Source organism: Canis lupus, chromosome 12, assembly GCF_048164855.1.
Source record: "Canis lupus baileyi chromosome 12, mCanLup2.hap1, whole genome shotgun sequence".
Lineage (NCBI taxonomy): Eukaryota > Metazoa > Chordata > Mammalia > Carnivora > Canidae > Canis > Canis lupus.
The window spans coordinates 58,881,350-58,895,533 of NC_132849.1; the positions used below are offsets into that span (position 1 = coordinate 58,881,350).

The 14,184-nt window shown below is 48.5% G+C and overlaps 1 protein-coding gene across 5 annotated transcripts in view; it reads right to left on the reverse strand.

Moving 5' to 3' along the window:
- Positions 1 to 2,023, reverse strand: part of ASAP2 (ArfGAP with SH3 domain, ankyrin repeat and PH domain 2) — a 173,300-nt gene extending 171,277 nt beyond the window's left edge. For 4 of the 5 annotated variants that reach the window (XM_072771135.1, XM_072771134.1, XM_072771130.1 and 1 more), the window contains exon 1: positions 1,841 to 2,023. In XM_072771135.1, the coding sequence (XP_072627236.1) occupies positions 1,841 to 1,966 (126 nt within the window). In that variant the 5' untranslated portion in view covers positions 1,967 to 2,023. Of the gene's footprint in view, positions 1 to 1,150; positions 1,218 to 1,840 lie in introns of those variants that run through there. The other variant, XM_072771137.1, reaches the window with a different exon arrangement.
- Positions 2,024 to 14,184: the final 12,161 nt, after the last annotated feature.

Here is a 14,184-nt window from a genome sequence, read left to right on the forward strand (position 1 = left end):
CCAAAAAAAAAAAAAGAAAAAAAAAGCCTTGGAATAACACTGCAAACTAAAATTAATCAGAGGAAGGGTATGCCAATTTTAACAGCAATTCCTATTTGCTAGCTTCCCAGCATCTGCCAGCGTTAATAATATTTGACAAAGCGCGGTGGGTAAAAGAAACAGAACTTTACACGCAATCAAGCCTTCTTTAAGGCATAGAGTACAAAGCTTCCTTCTCCAAAGAAATATTTGGCTACTTCTTTGGTTGCAGTCCTTCCATAGATGTTATTAATGGTGTATTCTCAAAACTTCATGAAAACGTTCCCCTTGCTTTTCAACCAGTACTTCTGGAAAAACTTCTTTGGGTCATCCCCATCTGCCTCCTTTGAAACCATCTTTTTAAAGCCTTGCTGACACAAGTAGAATTAAGTGATGTGGGATTACAGAACTCACTACAAAAGATTTACACGGAGCTCTCCTCCACCAAAAAAAAAAAAAAAAAGAGAGAGAGAGAGAGAAGGAAGGAGGGAGGGTGGGAGGATGCCCTAGCTATACTTAAACATTTAGAACGCTGAGTCTATAACTTTTGAGTTAGCCTATTATTGACTGTTTATGCCTACAAAGAAAAAAAAATCCCATTAAGGGAAACATTCTGGATCCCCCCCCACCCCAAACAGTTCCTAACAGCAGATGCTTTGTTGAAGTGGGGGAAAAAAAAAAAAAAAACAACCTAATGGCATCACTTAATTAATACCTCGGTGGTGACCTTCCCTCACTCACTCTAGCCCAATCATCTTCTAATACAATCCCTACAATACACCATTTTAAGGCTGGAACCTGACGTTCTGGCCAAGAGAAACGTAATCGCCGATTCTGCACCTGCACACGTGTGGCTCGTAAACCAGTTACCTATTATGAGCCAGGCAGGGTGCTAAGCACCTTACGCACAGGGTCTCTAACCCTCGTAATAACCCGGGAAAGGATGCATCCCTAGTCCCGTTTGCTAGGTAAGGAAAATGAGGGGCAGAGAGGTGAGGAGCCGCCCCCACCCCACACAGCCAAGCGGGGCCCTGGACTCCCAAACTCGGCCCTTCCCCGCGGGCTGCTCTGATCGTCAACCGAGGCTCGTCCATTCCGAAGCGTTCTCCCCTCAGGAGGTGGAGGGGCTCACCCGTTAGCACGAGGCGCGATGACTTTGCACCTTGGAAGCACTTGACTAAAATCAGGCCCTTCTGCAGGAGGATGGGGAGGGCGGCGATGAGGGTGGGGTCCCAGCAGGTGAGACACACACGCAGACGGGGGCGGGCGGGGGGGGGGCTCTCCAAGGGCTTCGGGTCCGAAGCGCCGGCTCAGCGCCCAGCTCCCCGCACCGGGCTCCCGGGCGCGGCTGCGGGACGCGCTGAGGCCTTCCCGGCGGAGGCGTGCACCCCGTTCCCGGGCGGCCGGGGTCCCGACGCCCCCCAGGGCCCGGCCGAGGCGGCGCGCGCTGCAGCGGGGCTCGGAGCTCCGGGCTGCGCCCCCGCGGGGCCGGCTGCGGGCAGGGGCTCCTCCCCCACAAGCAGCGGGAGGTGGGCGCCCGGGGAAGGCGGGCCCCGGGGTCCCCGCGAAGTCGGCCGCGCCGCGGGGGCAGTGAGCGCGGAGGGGGGGCTCGGAGAGGCCCGAGGTGGCCGTCAGCCGTCTCCCCGCAGCCACCTCCACGGAACAAAGGGCTTCTGTGTCGGGCCCGGCCGCGGCGGATTCCGAGGGAAAGAAACTTTTCCCGGGCGGCGGGCGGCGGCGGCGGCGGCGGCGGGCGGGGCGCGGGGCCACCTGAGGCCGGAGCCGCCGCCCCCGCCGCCCCCGCCCGCCCGGCGCCGCTCACCTCCTCGATGGCCGCCACCGTGTTCCGGCACTGCGCCGTGCGCGTGGTGAAGCTCGAGGCCGTGGGCGCCTTGTAGTCCTCATGGGTCTCCGCCACGAATTCCGACACGGAGATCTGGTCCGGCATCGCCTCGGCGCGCGGGCGCGGGGAGCCGCCGCCTCAGCCGCCGCGCGGGCTCCGACCGGCCGCTCGGACGCCGCCGCCGCCGCCGCGCCCGCAGCTCGCCCGGCCCGCGGACAAAGGGAAGCGCCGGGGCGCGGGAGCCGCCGCCGCCGCCTCAGCCGCCTCAGCCGCCGCCGCCTCAGCCGCCTCAGCCGCCTCAGCCGCCGCACGGCGCGGGTCGGCCGCCCGCGGGGCCCGGCGGCGGGAGCAGGGGCGGCGCGTGCAGCCCCGCGCAGCTCGGGCCCGGCCGCTCCGCCCGCCGCGCCGAGGGCTCCGCCGCCTGCCCTCCCCGAGCCTCGGACCCGAGGCGGACGCGCAGAGCCGGCGGGAACTGCCCGCCACCCAGCCGCGGGCCCCGAGCGCCTCCCGCGGAGAGAGGGGCGGGTCCGGGCCGGGGGCGGCGGCCGGCGAGCGCGGGGCGGGGCGGGGCGGGGCGGGGCGGGGCGGGGCGGCGCGGAGGGCCGGGCCACCAATGGGCGCGCTCGCCGCCGCCGCCGCCGCCGGGAAGCCGAGCCCGCAGGAAGGAAGGCGGCGCGCGCCCCGGCCCCCGAGCCGCCCGCCGCCGTCGCCGCCGCCGCCGCCGCATTGTCTCGGCGTTCGAGGCCCCGCGCCGCGGTTCGAGGGCGCGCCCCGCGGGCCCAGAGGGGAAGGCGGGGGCCGCGTCGCAGCCTCCCCCGCCCGGACCCGACCCCCTCCCCGGGGGGCGCTCACCCCGGGCCGCCGGGAGCGCCGGTGCGGGCGGCGGAGAAAGGACGAGGAGCCCGCCCCCTGCCGGACGCTGCGCCCCGGGGTGGGTGCCCCCGAGCTCGACGTGCAGCCCCCAGGCCCCCAGCCTCGCGGGGCGCGCCAAGCGAGGCTTGCTTGCTTTACGGAGAGAGCAGCGGGCCCGGGGGCAGGGGCGAAGCGCACCCCCACCCCCACCCCCACCCCGCGGCGGCCTCGGGGTCCAGACTTGGGTCCTGCCCCCCCCCCCCCCCCGCAAGCGCTCCCGGGCCCCGCGCGGGTGTCCCCGTCGCGTCTCCCGCGCTCGCAGGAGCCTGGATCGCTCCGCCCAGTTGGGAGTAGTTTTAGGGTCCTCGCCCAGGACCCGCCCCGGGAGGGTAACTGGGTGCCCCGAGGCGCGGGGAGCCCCCGAGAAGAGCTCTTTTTCCTACGGTGGCAGAGGGGAGCGTGCGACAATGGCAGGCAAACCTCGTTCGGAACTGGTCCAGTGCAGAATTTGAGTTAGGGACGCCTGGGTGGCTCCAAGGTTGAGCGGCTGCCTTTGGCTCGGGGTCTTGGGATCGAGTCCCGCGTCGGGCTCCCTGCACGGAGCCTGCTTCTCCCTCTGCCTGTGTCTCTGCCTCTCTCTCTGTCTCTCATCAATAAATAAATCTTAAAAAAAAAAAAAAAAAAAAAGGAGTAGGGCAGCCTGGGTGGCTCATCGATTTAGCGACGCCTTCAGCCCAGGGCCTGATCCTAGAGACCTGCGATAGAGTCCCACGTCGGGCTCCCTGCGTGGAGCCTGCTTCTCCCTCTCTCTGTCTCTGCCTCTGTGTGTGTGTGTGTCTCTCGTGAATAAATAAAATCTTTTTTTTTTAAAATTTGAATTAGTACAGATTTTCATGTGACAGCTCTTAAACTTTTAATAGTGTTTTTTAAAAAAACCGAGAAGCTCTAAAGACACTCCTCAAACACAATCACACCCTATATAACTCTACACCAGGCCTGTGGCATGGTTTCTGTAGCTGCCAGCCATAAAACCAAGAGAAACTTTACAAAAACCTTTTGTGCATCTTGAAAAGGAGGAAGTGTGAGAGACGCTGGAAATTCAATATGTCAGACAAAGCAGTCTCCTGACAAAGCTGCAGGACAGTGGACCAGTCAAACAATCTTTTTAAAGCTCCCGTGTAAGAATTTGCTATATGACATGGCAGCTTGGGTCAGACGTTATGTATGGCCTTTGGTATTTTAGTAGCCTCGCCTGTGAAATTTAGCTCTCCGAAATAGCTGTGTTAAGTAGATGGCTTTTATTACTGCACTAAGCAATGGGAACAAATTTCGAAAATGTAGCATCTCTGCTTCTGTCTTTTATGTGCTTTCACTCTTTTGGCGTCTTTGGTGGGTTTCCTCTATATGCAGCTTTGTACCATCCGAGTCCTGTACATGTTTTTATCAATACATCCTCCCTTACGCCACGGCAACGCTGTATTCCTCCCAGCTAGTTTTCCAGCTACAGCTTTTGCTGTGGACGCCAGGGAATATTCTGGATAATTTTTCAAGTCTTGACTTTGAGAGGACTAGTATCTACCAGGCTGTGAGAGTTTAAGAGGAGGAAGTAGTATTTTTCCTTGGCATCTAGTCCGGCATTAACCAGACCCATCAAGACTTCCTTTACCAGGACAAAGTTGAGCGTGGCATTCTTCTCTGCTCTCTTTTTATAGGCAACTTCTGTTCTTGTGTCCTGTGGTTTAATATAGCTCTTCGGGTATCTTTACAGGAACCTTTAGTAGCCTCAGAAATAAATTTGCAAAGCAGCAGTGCATCATGCAGGTGTATGGGAGGGCTGGTGGGAGGCAAGTAATTACCAAGTCCACTGGTGGTGCAAAGAGGTCATCTTGAACGTGGCTCAAGAAAATATGACACACAACACACACACACACACACACACACACCCATTTTTTAGTACACGAAGGGAAGAACTTGCTGATAATATCATTAAAGACCTGCATTCCTGGGCACCTGGGTGGCTCAGTGGTTGAGCATCTGCCTTCGGCTCAGGTTGTGATCCCGGGGTCCTGGGATCGAGTCCCACATCCGGCTCCCCATGGGGAGCCTGCTTCTCCCTCTGCCTGTGTCTCTGCCTCTCTCTGTGTGTGTCTCATGAATAAATAAATAAAATATTTAAAAATAAAAAAGTCCTGCATTCCCTTAACAAGAACTTTAACATCTAAATAGCCCTGAAAACATAGTTTCAAAAATAAGTTTCAGTCATAAAACTGACCTGAAATGAACTGACATGAAGCTATTTTATAGTCTTGTTTATCCCACTTCATATGAATATTTATGCTTTGCTGCAAAATATAAATGTGCATAATTATGGACTATTGCCCCAGACCCTACTGGGGGTGACTCAGAATATCCAGTGTGTGTGCTGTATTACCATTCTAAAACTGAAAAACTCTGAATTCCACGCACATCTGGCCCCAAGGATTTCAGATAAGAGGTTGTAGGCTTGTATTACTTAAAAAAGAAAAAAAGGGGATGCCTGGGTGGCTCAGTGGTTGAGCTTCTTCCTTTGGCTCAGGTCGTGATCCCGGGGTCATGAGATCTAGTACAGCATTGGGTTCCCTGCAGGGAGCCTGCTCCTCCCTCTGCCTATGCCTCTGCCTCTCTCTGGGTCTCTCATGAATAAATAAATAAAATCTTAAAAAAAAGAAAAAAGGGAAAAAAAGAAAAAGATGGTGTTACACACTTCTCATTTCCAGGGAAGAGGAAAGAAACTCTCAAAAATGACATTTTCAGCAGCCCACTGGGACTGGCCAACAGCCCATTTTCCAAAGGGATTTTCTGCTCCACGAGTTCTCAAGAACCTGGGATTTTTCACTCTCAGGTCAAGGTGTAAAATAAGTTCTTAACTCTGAAATGTATTTGAGGGTTGGCTGGTTTAATACAAGACTTATCCAGTTCGCTTGCTATTAATTTGTGAACAATTACTCTTAGAATGAATAGATCTTGGCTTTAAAAGAATTATGGTAAACAGTGTAATGAAAAAAGGGGCAGGGGAAACCTACAACAACCCCAGTGTTAGAACATGTAAATATAAAAAAAAAAAAAAAAAAAGAACATGTAAATATAACCAAAAGTTTCTCTTCTACAGCTTAACAACATTCTCCACCCCCACCCCACCCCCACCTCCAGTGTTAGCAAAGGGGCACATTTATCCTAAAGTGAGACAGGTTTGAATACATTTACCACAATGATCTTGCCCTTGAGAGGGAAAAAATTAGCATACAGAAACTCTTTTACAAGTGAGAACTTAGGCTTTGGCATCAGCTTTGCTCTTCTGTGATTTGGTTAAGTAAATTAACCTCTTTGTACTCAGTTCATTTGTAAAATGAAAACAGCTGGACGAGCTAATTCCGAAGGTTCTTCCTGCATTGGTACCGATTCCATGATCCATGTTTTATGTTAGTTTGGGCCCAAGAGGGAATACAAGCCCTTGCTACAAGGGCTGTATTATTACTGAGAATCTAATCATTGGTCCTAGACATTTGAGAATGAGCATGTTTTAGAGGATGTTTCAAACTAATTTTTGAGAATGTTGTCATTTTGTTACGTTGGTAAGTTGAGATGACAAACTGATTTATTCATAGCTCACTTTGCATTAAGATACTTGAGGTGTGTTCATATATATATATATTTTTTTAACAAAGCAGTTTCTCTAGGGGACACTCTGCTGAACTACAAGAGACAGTTCTAGAAAAATGAGGCAGGGATCCCTGGGTGGCGCAGCGGTTTGGCGCCTGCCTTTGGCCCTGGGCGCGATCCTGGAGACCCAGGATCGAATCCCACGTAGGGCTCCCGGTGCATGGAGCCTGCTTCTCCCTCTGCCTGTGTCTCTGCCCCTCTCTCTGTGACTATCATAAATAAATTAAAAAAAAATTTTTAGAAAAAGAAAAATGAGGCATAATCTGCACTGTGCCGCAGTCAGCTAGAGCTGATTCCAGAGAATTGACAGATTGTCAGAAATTTTGTGAATTGTCGATTACCCCCATGTGGTGGAAAGACTATTCCAACAGTGTGCTACTGTACATCTCTTCCCAGTTCCATGCCCTGGTGGCTTGAAACTGTCCGTTGGTGGGAGTATTTATGAATGCTAAAAACCAAGGTTTTATTGTTGTGTTGATTGTCTAAACTTAATAAAGCGGTAGAGAAACATTAATAACGTAGATTAAAAGTGTGTCATGAAAAAAAATAAATAAAAAAATAAAAGTGTGTCATGTCTGTAACCTTTCTGTTGTGAATCGTGAAAATATTTGAGGTGATGTTCTTCTAGGATTTGCAGACTGTCATACGATTCAGCCAAGAGGTTGCTCACATGTCACTGACAGATGAGTGAAGCTACAGCATACATCTTTATGGCTCCACTTCTGTCTCTTTTATTAACATGGACAAAAATATCAACCAACATTCATGTCGGAACTACACTCATTTGTCAATGACATGAGCAACTTCTTCGCTGAACTGGATAATAATCAAGCATTTATTCATAGTCATAATGTCAAATCATGGGTGAGTTGCAAATCCTGAGTGGCCATGAATACAAGAGTTGAACAAAAAGAAATGAAAGCATTCTGGGAGAATCAATTAGCTGTATGGAACTTATAAGAAAGAATATTGTATAATTTGGTGTTATTTATAAATTAGGTGCTACATATCCTTTATATCAGTGAAATTTAAAATAAATGTATGTATACACACATTTTTTTCCCCCTGAGAGCAGGTTGTTAAACATTTACCAGCTGCTGGGTATAATTGTATCTTCCGTGCCAGGAGGCAGAGCATTAGACCTTCCCACCCTGAGTCATGCTTATGGGATAAAGCCCGTGTGGGACAAAACCTCGATAAATTGGACTTCACAGGCAAAGGCAACTTGTGTTAATAAAAATTATCTTAGGGTAATTAAGAAAATGCCATTTGTTGTTTTCAAGTACTTAGAACAACACAATTAAGTGCCAACAGAGGGTGTGGTCTGTTTTAATGAAAAAGCGAAGAAAGTTTAATTAGCACTCTGTATGTAAATAGATTTTGCCAAAGCATTTAAAGAGTGCTTGCATTAATTTATTTCCAGCAAATCAGTGGCTTCCCTCTCAATTTAGCTCCATTCTCAGGCCTCCTAGGATGCCCTCAGGTGGCACAGATTCTCATTTGTGCCTCATCTGAACACCCTAGCCCTTCACTGAACAGCTCTATCGGTTCACTTTTGGCCACAGAATAAAGCTGAAACTCCTTACTCACACACAATCTGTGCCAGGCTTTTCCCCAGCCTCCTCCACCATTATCTTCTCTCAGCCTTGCTCTCACTCGGGGTCCCCAAACTATGGCCCTCGGGACAGAGATGATCCGCAGCCTGCTTTTCTACTGTCTTCGAGCTTACAATGGTTTTGACATTTTCCAGTAGGAGAAAAAATCAAAAGAAGAATAGTTTGTGACACAAGAAAATGATATGCATCTCAAATGTGAGCGCTGATAAAGTTTTATTGGCACACAACCACACCCATTCACTTACAGATTCTCTGTGGTGTGTGGTGTGTGGTGACGGAGTTGAGTAGTTGCAACAGACCCCGGAAGGCCCACATACCTAAAATGTTTAGGTATAATATGGTCCTTTACAGAAGGAGTTTGCTCACCCCATCTTAACTGCACTAAATTTCTCATTTTTCCCAACTCAGAGAGACCTTTTGAGATAAGTGGAGTGAACACGACTGCCTTTAATCTCATTTTCCCAGAGGGCAAGTCCTAGCTTCCCTGCTGCTCCAGCCTCATCCTCAGCCACTTACCCACTTTCCCCTCCTAAGCCCTGTAACCCACACCTGGGCCACACCTCTCTCTCATTGTTCGCTGAGTTCATTATTTCCTCACCACAAGACCTGAGCCTGGAGACTCTTCCTCTTGTCCATCTGCCAAACTCCTGACCATCCTTCAGGATCAAACCCAACCCTTCTTTTTTTTTTAATTTATTTTTTATTGGTGTTCAATTTGCCAACATATAGAATAACATCCAGTGCTCATCCCATCAAGTGCCCCCCTCCGTGACCATCACCCCGTCACCCCCACCCCCCGCCCACCTCCCTTTCCACTACCCCTTGTTCGTTTCCCAGAGTTAGGAGTCTTTCATGTTCTGTCTCCCTTTCTGATATTTCCCACTCATTTTTTCTTCTTTCCCCTTTATTACCTTTCACTATTTTTTATATTCCCCAAATGAATGAGAACATATCATGTTTGTCCTTCTCCGATTGACTTATTTCACTGCTGGGGACTTACCCCAAAGATACAGATGCAATGAAACTCCGGGACACCTGCACCCTGATGTTTATAGCAGCAATGTCCACAATTACCAAACTGTGAAAGGAGCCTCAGTATCCATCAAAAGATGAATGGATAAAGAAGATGTGGTTTATGTATACAATGGAATATTACTCAGCCATTAGAAACAACAAATACCCACCATTTGCTTCAACGTGGGTGGAACTGGAGGGTATTATGCTGAGTGAAACCCAACCCTTCTTTCCACGAAGCCTCTTCTAAACATTTGAGACCGAGGGGCGCCTGGCTGGCTGAGTCAGTAAAGCATGCGATGGAGTCCTGAGTTCAAGTCCCCGTGGGGCATGAAGCCTACTTTAAAAATGACCAAACAAATATTCTAGGCCAATTCAACTATCTCCTCCTCTGTTTCCATGGTGCTTTAGACCTGTCTCTGGTGCTTTTGTTAAGGAAATGGAATGGCACGCCAGGCTCTGCACCTTAGAACACTGTAAAAGGCCTCTTCTGTCCCTCCTCCCTCCTGTGCTCACCCTCCTTCCCATTCTCTTTGGTGTGTGAAGCAATTGGGTTGGCCAAATAATGAGTCGGACAAGATGGGCACACTCATTTCAACTGAATGGATAAGTCTCTACTTTACTCTAGAAAAAAAAATGCTTTGCTCCCCCAAAGCTCTGGACGCTTCCATTAGAGAAACGTTATCATGACTAGCACGTTATTTTTCTCATCTCACTGTGGTTACCAGACTAAACTCCTGGAGGAGACGGGATGTCTTTGTGCCTCTAGTTCCAAAACACCAGGCAGGCACACAGTAGGTGCTCAGTAAGTGTTAACAGAACTGAAATGCATGCAAGTGCTTCTCTTTCAGCGTACAGAATGAGAGAAGACAGAGCAGTTCAACATCCAGAAAATCCACAGATTTGAGAGGTAGGAAGGCAAATGAGCTTTTCCTATGATGGGGCCTTCGCAATGGCTCAGGTGTTCTGAGATATAAGGGAAATCTGGCATTGGATGGTGGAGAAGAGAGGATTGCTGGATGACCCGCCCCTTCAGAGACCGAAATGTACAGTTTTCTTCCCTTAATATGGGAAGACTTACCATGTTGAGGATGGTTTCAAGATGACAGTGGTATGACATCATCACACGTGGCATCCCCTCAATCCTTGCTGCTCCATCTGCGGTCCCCAGATCAGCATCATCAGCATCTTTTGGACGCCTGGGGGAAGTGCAGAACCCAGACCTAGTGAATCAGAGTGTCTGCACGTTAACAAGACACCCAGGTAATTTGTTTGCATTTTAAAATTTGAGAAAGAATTTTCTAGCATACATAAAGGGTACACACTACCTGGCTTTCCCATCCTGCCAGAGACCCAATATTCCAATTATGTAAACTATACTGTACTAAAGGGACTTGATAAAACCTAAAGAATTAAGGTTCTTTCCAATCTTGAGATTTATTTATTATTTATTTATTTATTTATTCATGAGAGATGCAAAGAGAGAGGCAGAGACATAGGCAGAGGGAGAAGCAGGCTCCATCAAGATGCGGGACTTGATCCCAGGACCCCGGAATCATGACCTGAGCCAAAGGCAGCTTCTTAAACACTGAGCCACCCATGTGCCCTCAACCTGAGATTTATGAAGGTTTCTTTCGGTTCTGAGGCGCCATGCTATAATGCACTGTCTAGGTGCTGCTCTACTACATTGCCCAGTAACTCCACTAATATTTACCAATAGCCTACTATATGCCTGACACTGTCCCCAAAACTAAGATGTAGCAGTGAACAAGCCAGAGAAGGTCACCTGTTATCAAACTTAGACTCTAGCAGAGACAGACAAGACAGATAATACATAAATAAAAGAGTTTCATGTGAGTCCCCCTTGAAAGAAATGCAACAGGGTGATGTAATAAAGGGGATCTAGGATGGATGAGAAGTTACTACTTTAGAGAGGGCAATCAGGAAAGACTTCAGGCAGGAAGCAGCTTTTGAACTGGGTCTGGAAGGAAGAGAAGGGGCAGCTGAATGTAAATTACAGAGGAGCAAACAACAAAGGAACAGCAAGAGCAAAGTCCCTAAAGCATGAACTAGGTAGATATTTAGACAAAGGTCAAAGCAGCTGGGATGTTGTGAGCAAGAAAGATAACGTAAGACGATGCCGGAGAGGTGGACGGAGCGAGATCACACAGGCTAACCTGTGACTTTCCTACATGCAGGAGCCTGGCAGAGTTTGCTTTATACTTTTAAAAAGATCACTTTGGCTGCTCCTGGAAAACTGACTGCAGAGGGTCAAGTGGAGAGGCAACACAGGTGGATGAAACACTAATTAGCAACATAGACATTGGACTTCATCAAAATTAAAGACTTTTGTGCTTCAAAGGATGCATCAAGAAAGTAAAGAAAACCCCCAGATGGTGGGACAATATTTTCAAATATCTGATAAAGGGACTTGTACCTAGAATATAGAAAGAACTCTTATAACTCAATAATAGGAGACAAACCAATGGAAGAATGGAGAGAGAATATCAATAGGCATTTCTTCAGAGGAGATCTACAAATGGCCATAAAGCACATGAAAAGATGCTCAATAGAATTAGTCAGCAGGGAAATGCAAATCAAACCACAATACAATACTACTTCAAACTCGCTAGTATGGCTGTAATAAAAAAGACAATAACAATGTTGGTAAAGAGGTAGAGAAACCAGACCTTCGTATACCGCTGGCAAGAATGGGGAATGGCGTAGCTGTGAGGGAAAGCAGTCTACTAGCTCCTCAAAGGTTTGAACACCGAGTTACTATATGACAAGCAATTCCGCATCTAGGTATGTATACACCCAAAGGAGAAGAGAGCACATGTCCACATAAAAACTTGTTCACAGAGGTGGACTGCGGCATTACTCGTAATAGCCTAAAGGTAGAAACAACTCAAATATCCAACAGTGTAACTTAGTGTGAACTCAGCAAAATGTGGTAAATTCATGTACTGTGTGTTAGTTTGCTAGGGCTGCCATGACAAACTGTGTGGCTTATTGTCTCACACTTCTGGAGGCTACAAATCTTGGAATCAAGGTGTTGTTGGCAAGGTCGGCACCTTTGAGGACCTAAGGGGAGAATCTGTTCCATGCCTCTTTCTGAGTTTCTGGTGGTTGGTAGCAACCTTTGGCATTCCTGGGCAAATGGCTGTCATCTCTGTTGTGTTCATGTGGTGTTCATCCTGTGTGCACGTCTCTGCGGCCAAATCTCCCCTTTGTATAAGGGCGTTGATCACCCTGGAGTCAGGACCCACCTACTCGATATGGCTATATGATGTATAGGACCTCCAGTCTGATTGCTTATATGTGCAGTGTTCCTATTTCCAAATAAAGTCACATTCTGATCTGCCAAGGGTTAGGATTTCGAGAGATGAATTTTGGAGGGACCCAATTCAATCCATACAACAGTAGAATATCATTCACCTACAAAAAGGGATGAAATACCGATGTAGGCTACGATAGGGATGGACCTTGAAAACATTAACTAGGGACACCTGCATGACTAAGTGGTTGAGCATCTGCCTTTGGCTCAGGGCAAAGGACCCTGGGATCGAGTCCCACATCAGGCTGTCCACAGGAAGTCTGCTTCTCCCTCTGACTATGTGTCTGCCTCCCTCTGTGTGACTCTAATGAATAAATAAATAAAATCCTTTTTAAAAAAGGATATGGAGGGCAGCCCGGGGGGCTCAGCAGTTTAGCGCTGGCTTCGGCCCAGGGCATGACCCTGGAGACCCAGGATTGAGTCCCGCGTCAGGCTCCCTGCATGGAGCCTGCTTCTCCCTCTGCCTACGTCTCTGTCTCTCTCTCCTCTCCGTGTTTCTCATGAATAAATAAATAAAAATCTTTAAAAAAAAAAAAGGATATGGGGGTTCTTTTTTGGTGATGAAAATATTCTAAGATTTATTGTGACGGGTGCTCAACTCTGAATACACTTAAAATTATGGAATTGTATACTTCCAGTGGTTAAATAGTAGGGTATGTTAATTATATCTTGATAAAGCTGTTACCAAAAGAAAACAAATTAGTGTTATAAAAAATGTTAAAGACAAAAAAAAAAGTGTGCCTTCTAGGCTTTGGAATTCAAAGTTCAAAATCTGGCCCTGCAACCTTCTGTTACCTTGAGCAATTTTCTCAAAGAGCCTTAGATCCATTGGAAAGGTGTAGATGGGGAAGGGACAGACGGCCACATACCTAGCAGGGTTGTCATGAGAATTGGAGACTATCTCAATAAAATACCTGACACAGGGGATCCCTGGGTGGCTCAGCGGTTTAGCGCCTGCCTTTGGCCCAGGGCGCGATCCTTGAGTCCCGGGATCGAGTCCCACGTTGGGCTCCCGGCATGGAGCCTGCTTCTCCCTCTTCCTGTGTCTCTGCCCCTCTCTCTCTCTCTCTCTCTCTCTCTCTCTTTCTCTCTCTGTATATCATAAATAAATAAATAAATCTTAAAAAAAATACCTGACACATACAGTTGCTCAATAAAAGATATTGTTCGGGGCACCTGGGTAGCTCAGTGGTTAAACGTCTGCCTTCAGCTCAGGTCGTGATCCCGGGGTCCTGGGATCGAGACCCGAAGCATGATGGAGCCTGCTTCTCCCTCTGCCTATGTCTCTCTCTGCCTCTCTCTGTGTGTCTTTAATGAATAAATAAATAAAATCTTTTTAAAAAATTAAAGATATTGTTAGTTGTACTCTTGAAAGCCGATTGTGAGTCCATCACAGATCAATCTTTCTTTGGGTTACTTATTTTTTTTAACTGGTCAGAGAAGGGCTATTTCATGCCTCTCAGGAAGCAAACTCCCAAAATGGAGCCCAAACTTTAGAAGAAATACCTATCCTCTCATATTATTCATGCCACCGGAGGACCCAACTCTACGCTGCTTTTTCTGCCTCTGACATCTCTTCCTAACTTTTGTTTTTATTCCTGGAGCTGATAATTGAAGCTGTCAGAGATGGCTCTTGAGGCTCCTTATTTCATTGACGGATTCCAGCTGGGACCTCTAGAGCATGTTGCTGAGTAGGAGAAAGAGAGAGGAGGCCTCTCAGGAAGGAGCCCACACTCAAGGCAGTGGGGGTTTGAGCGTCTGGCTGGTTATTCAATCTGTGCCAGGAGGGTTTCTCAGCACATGCA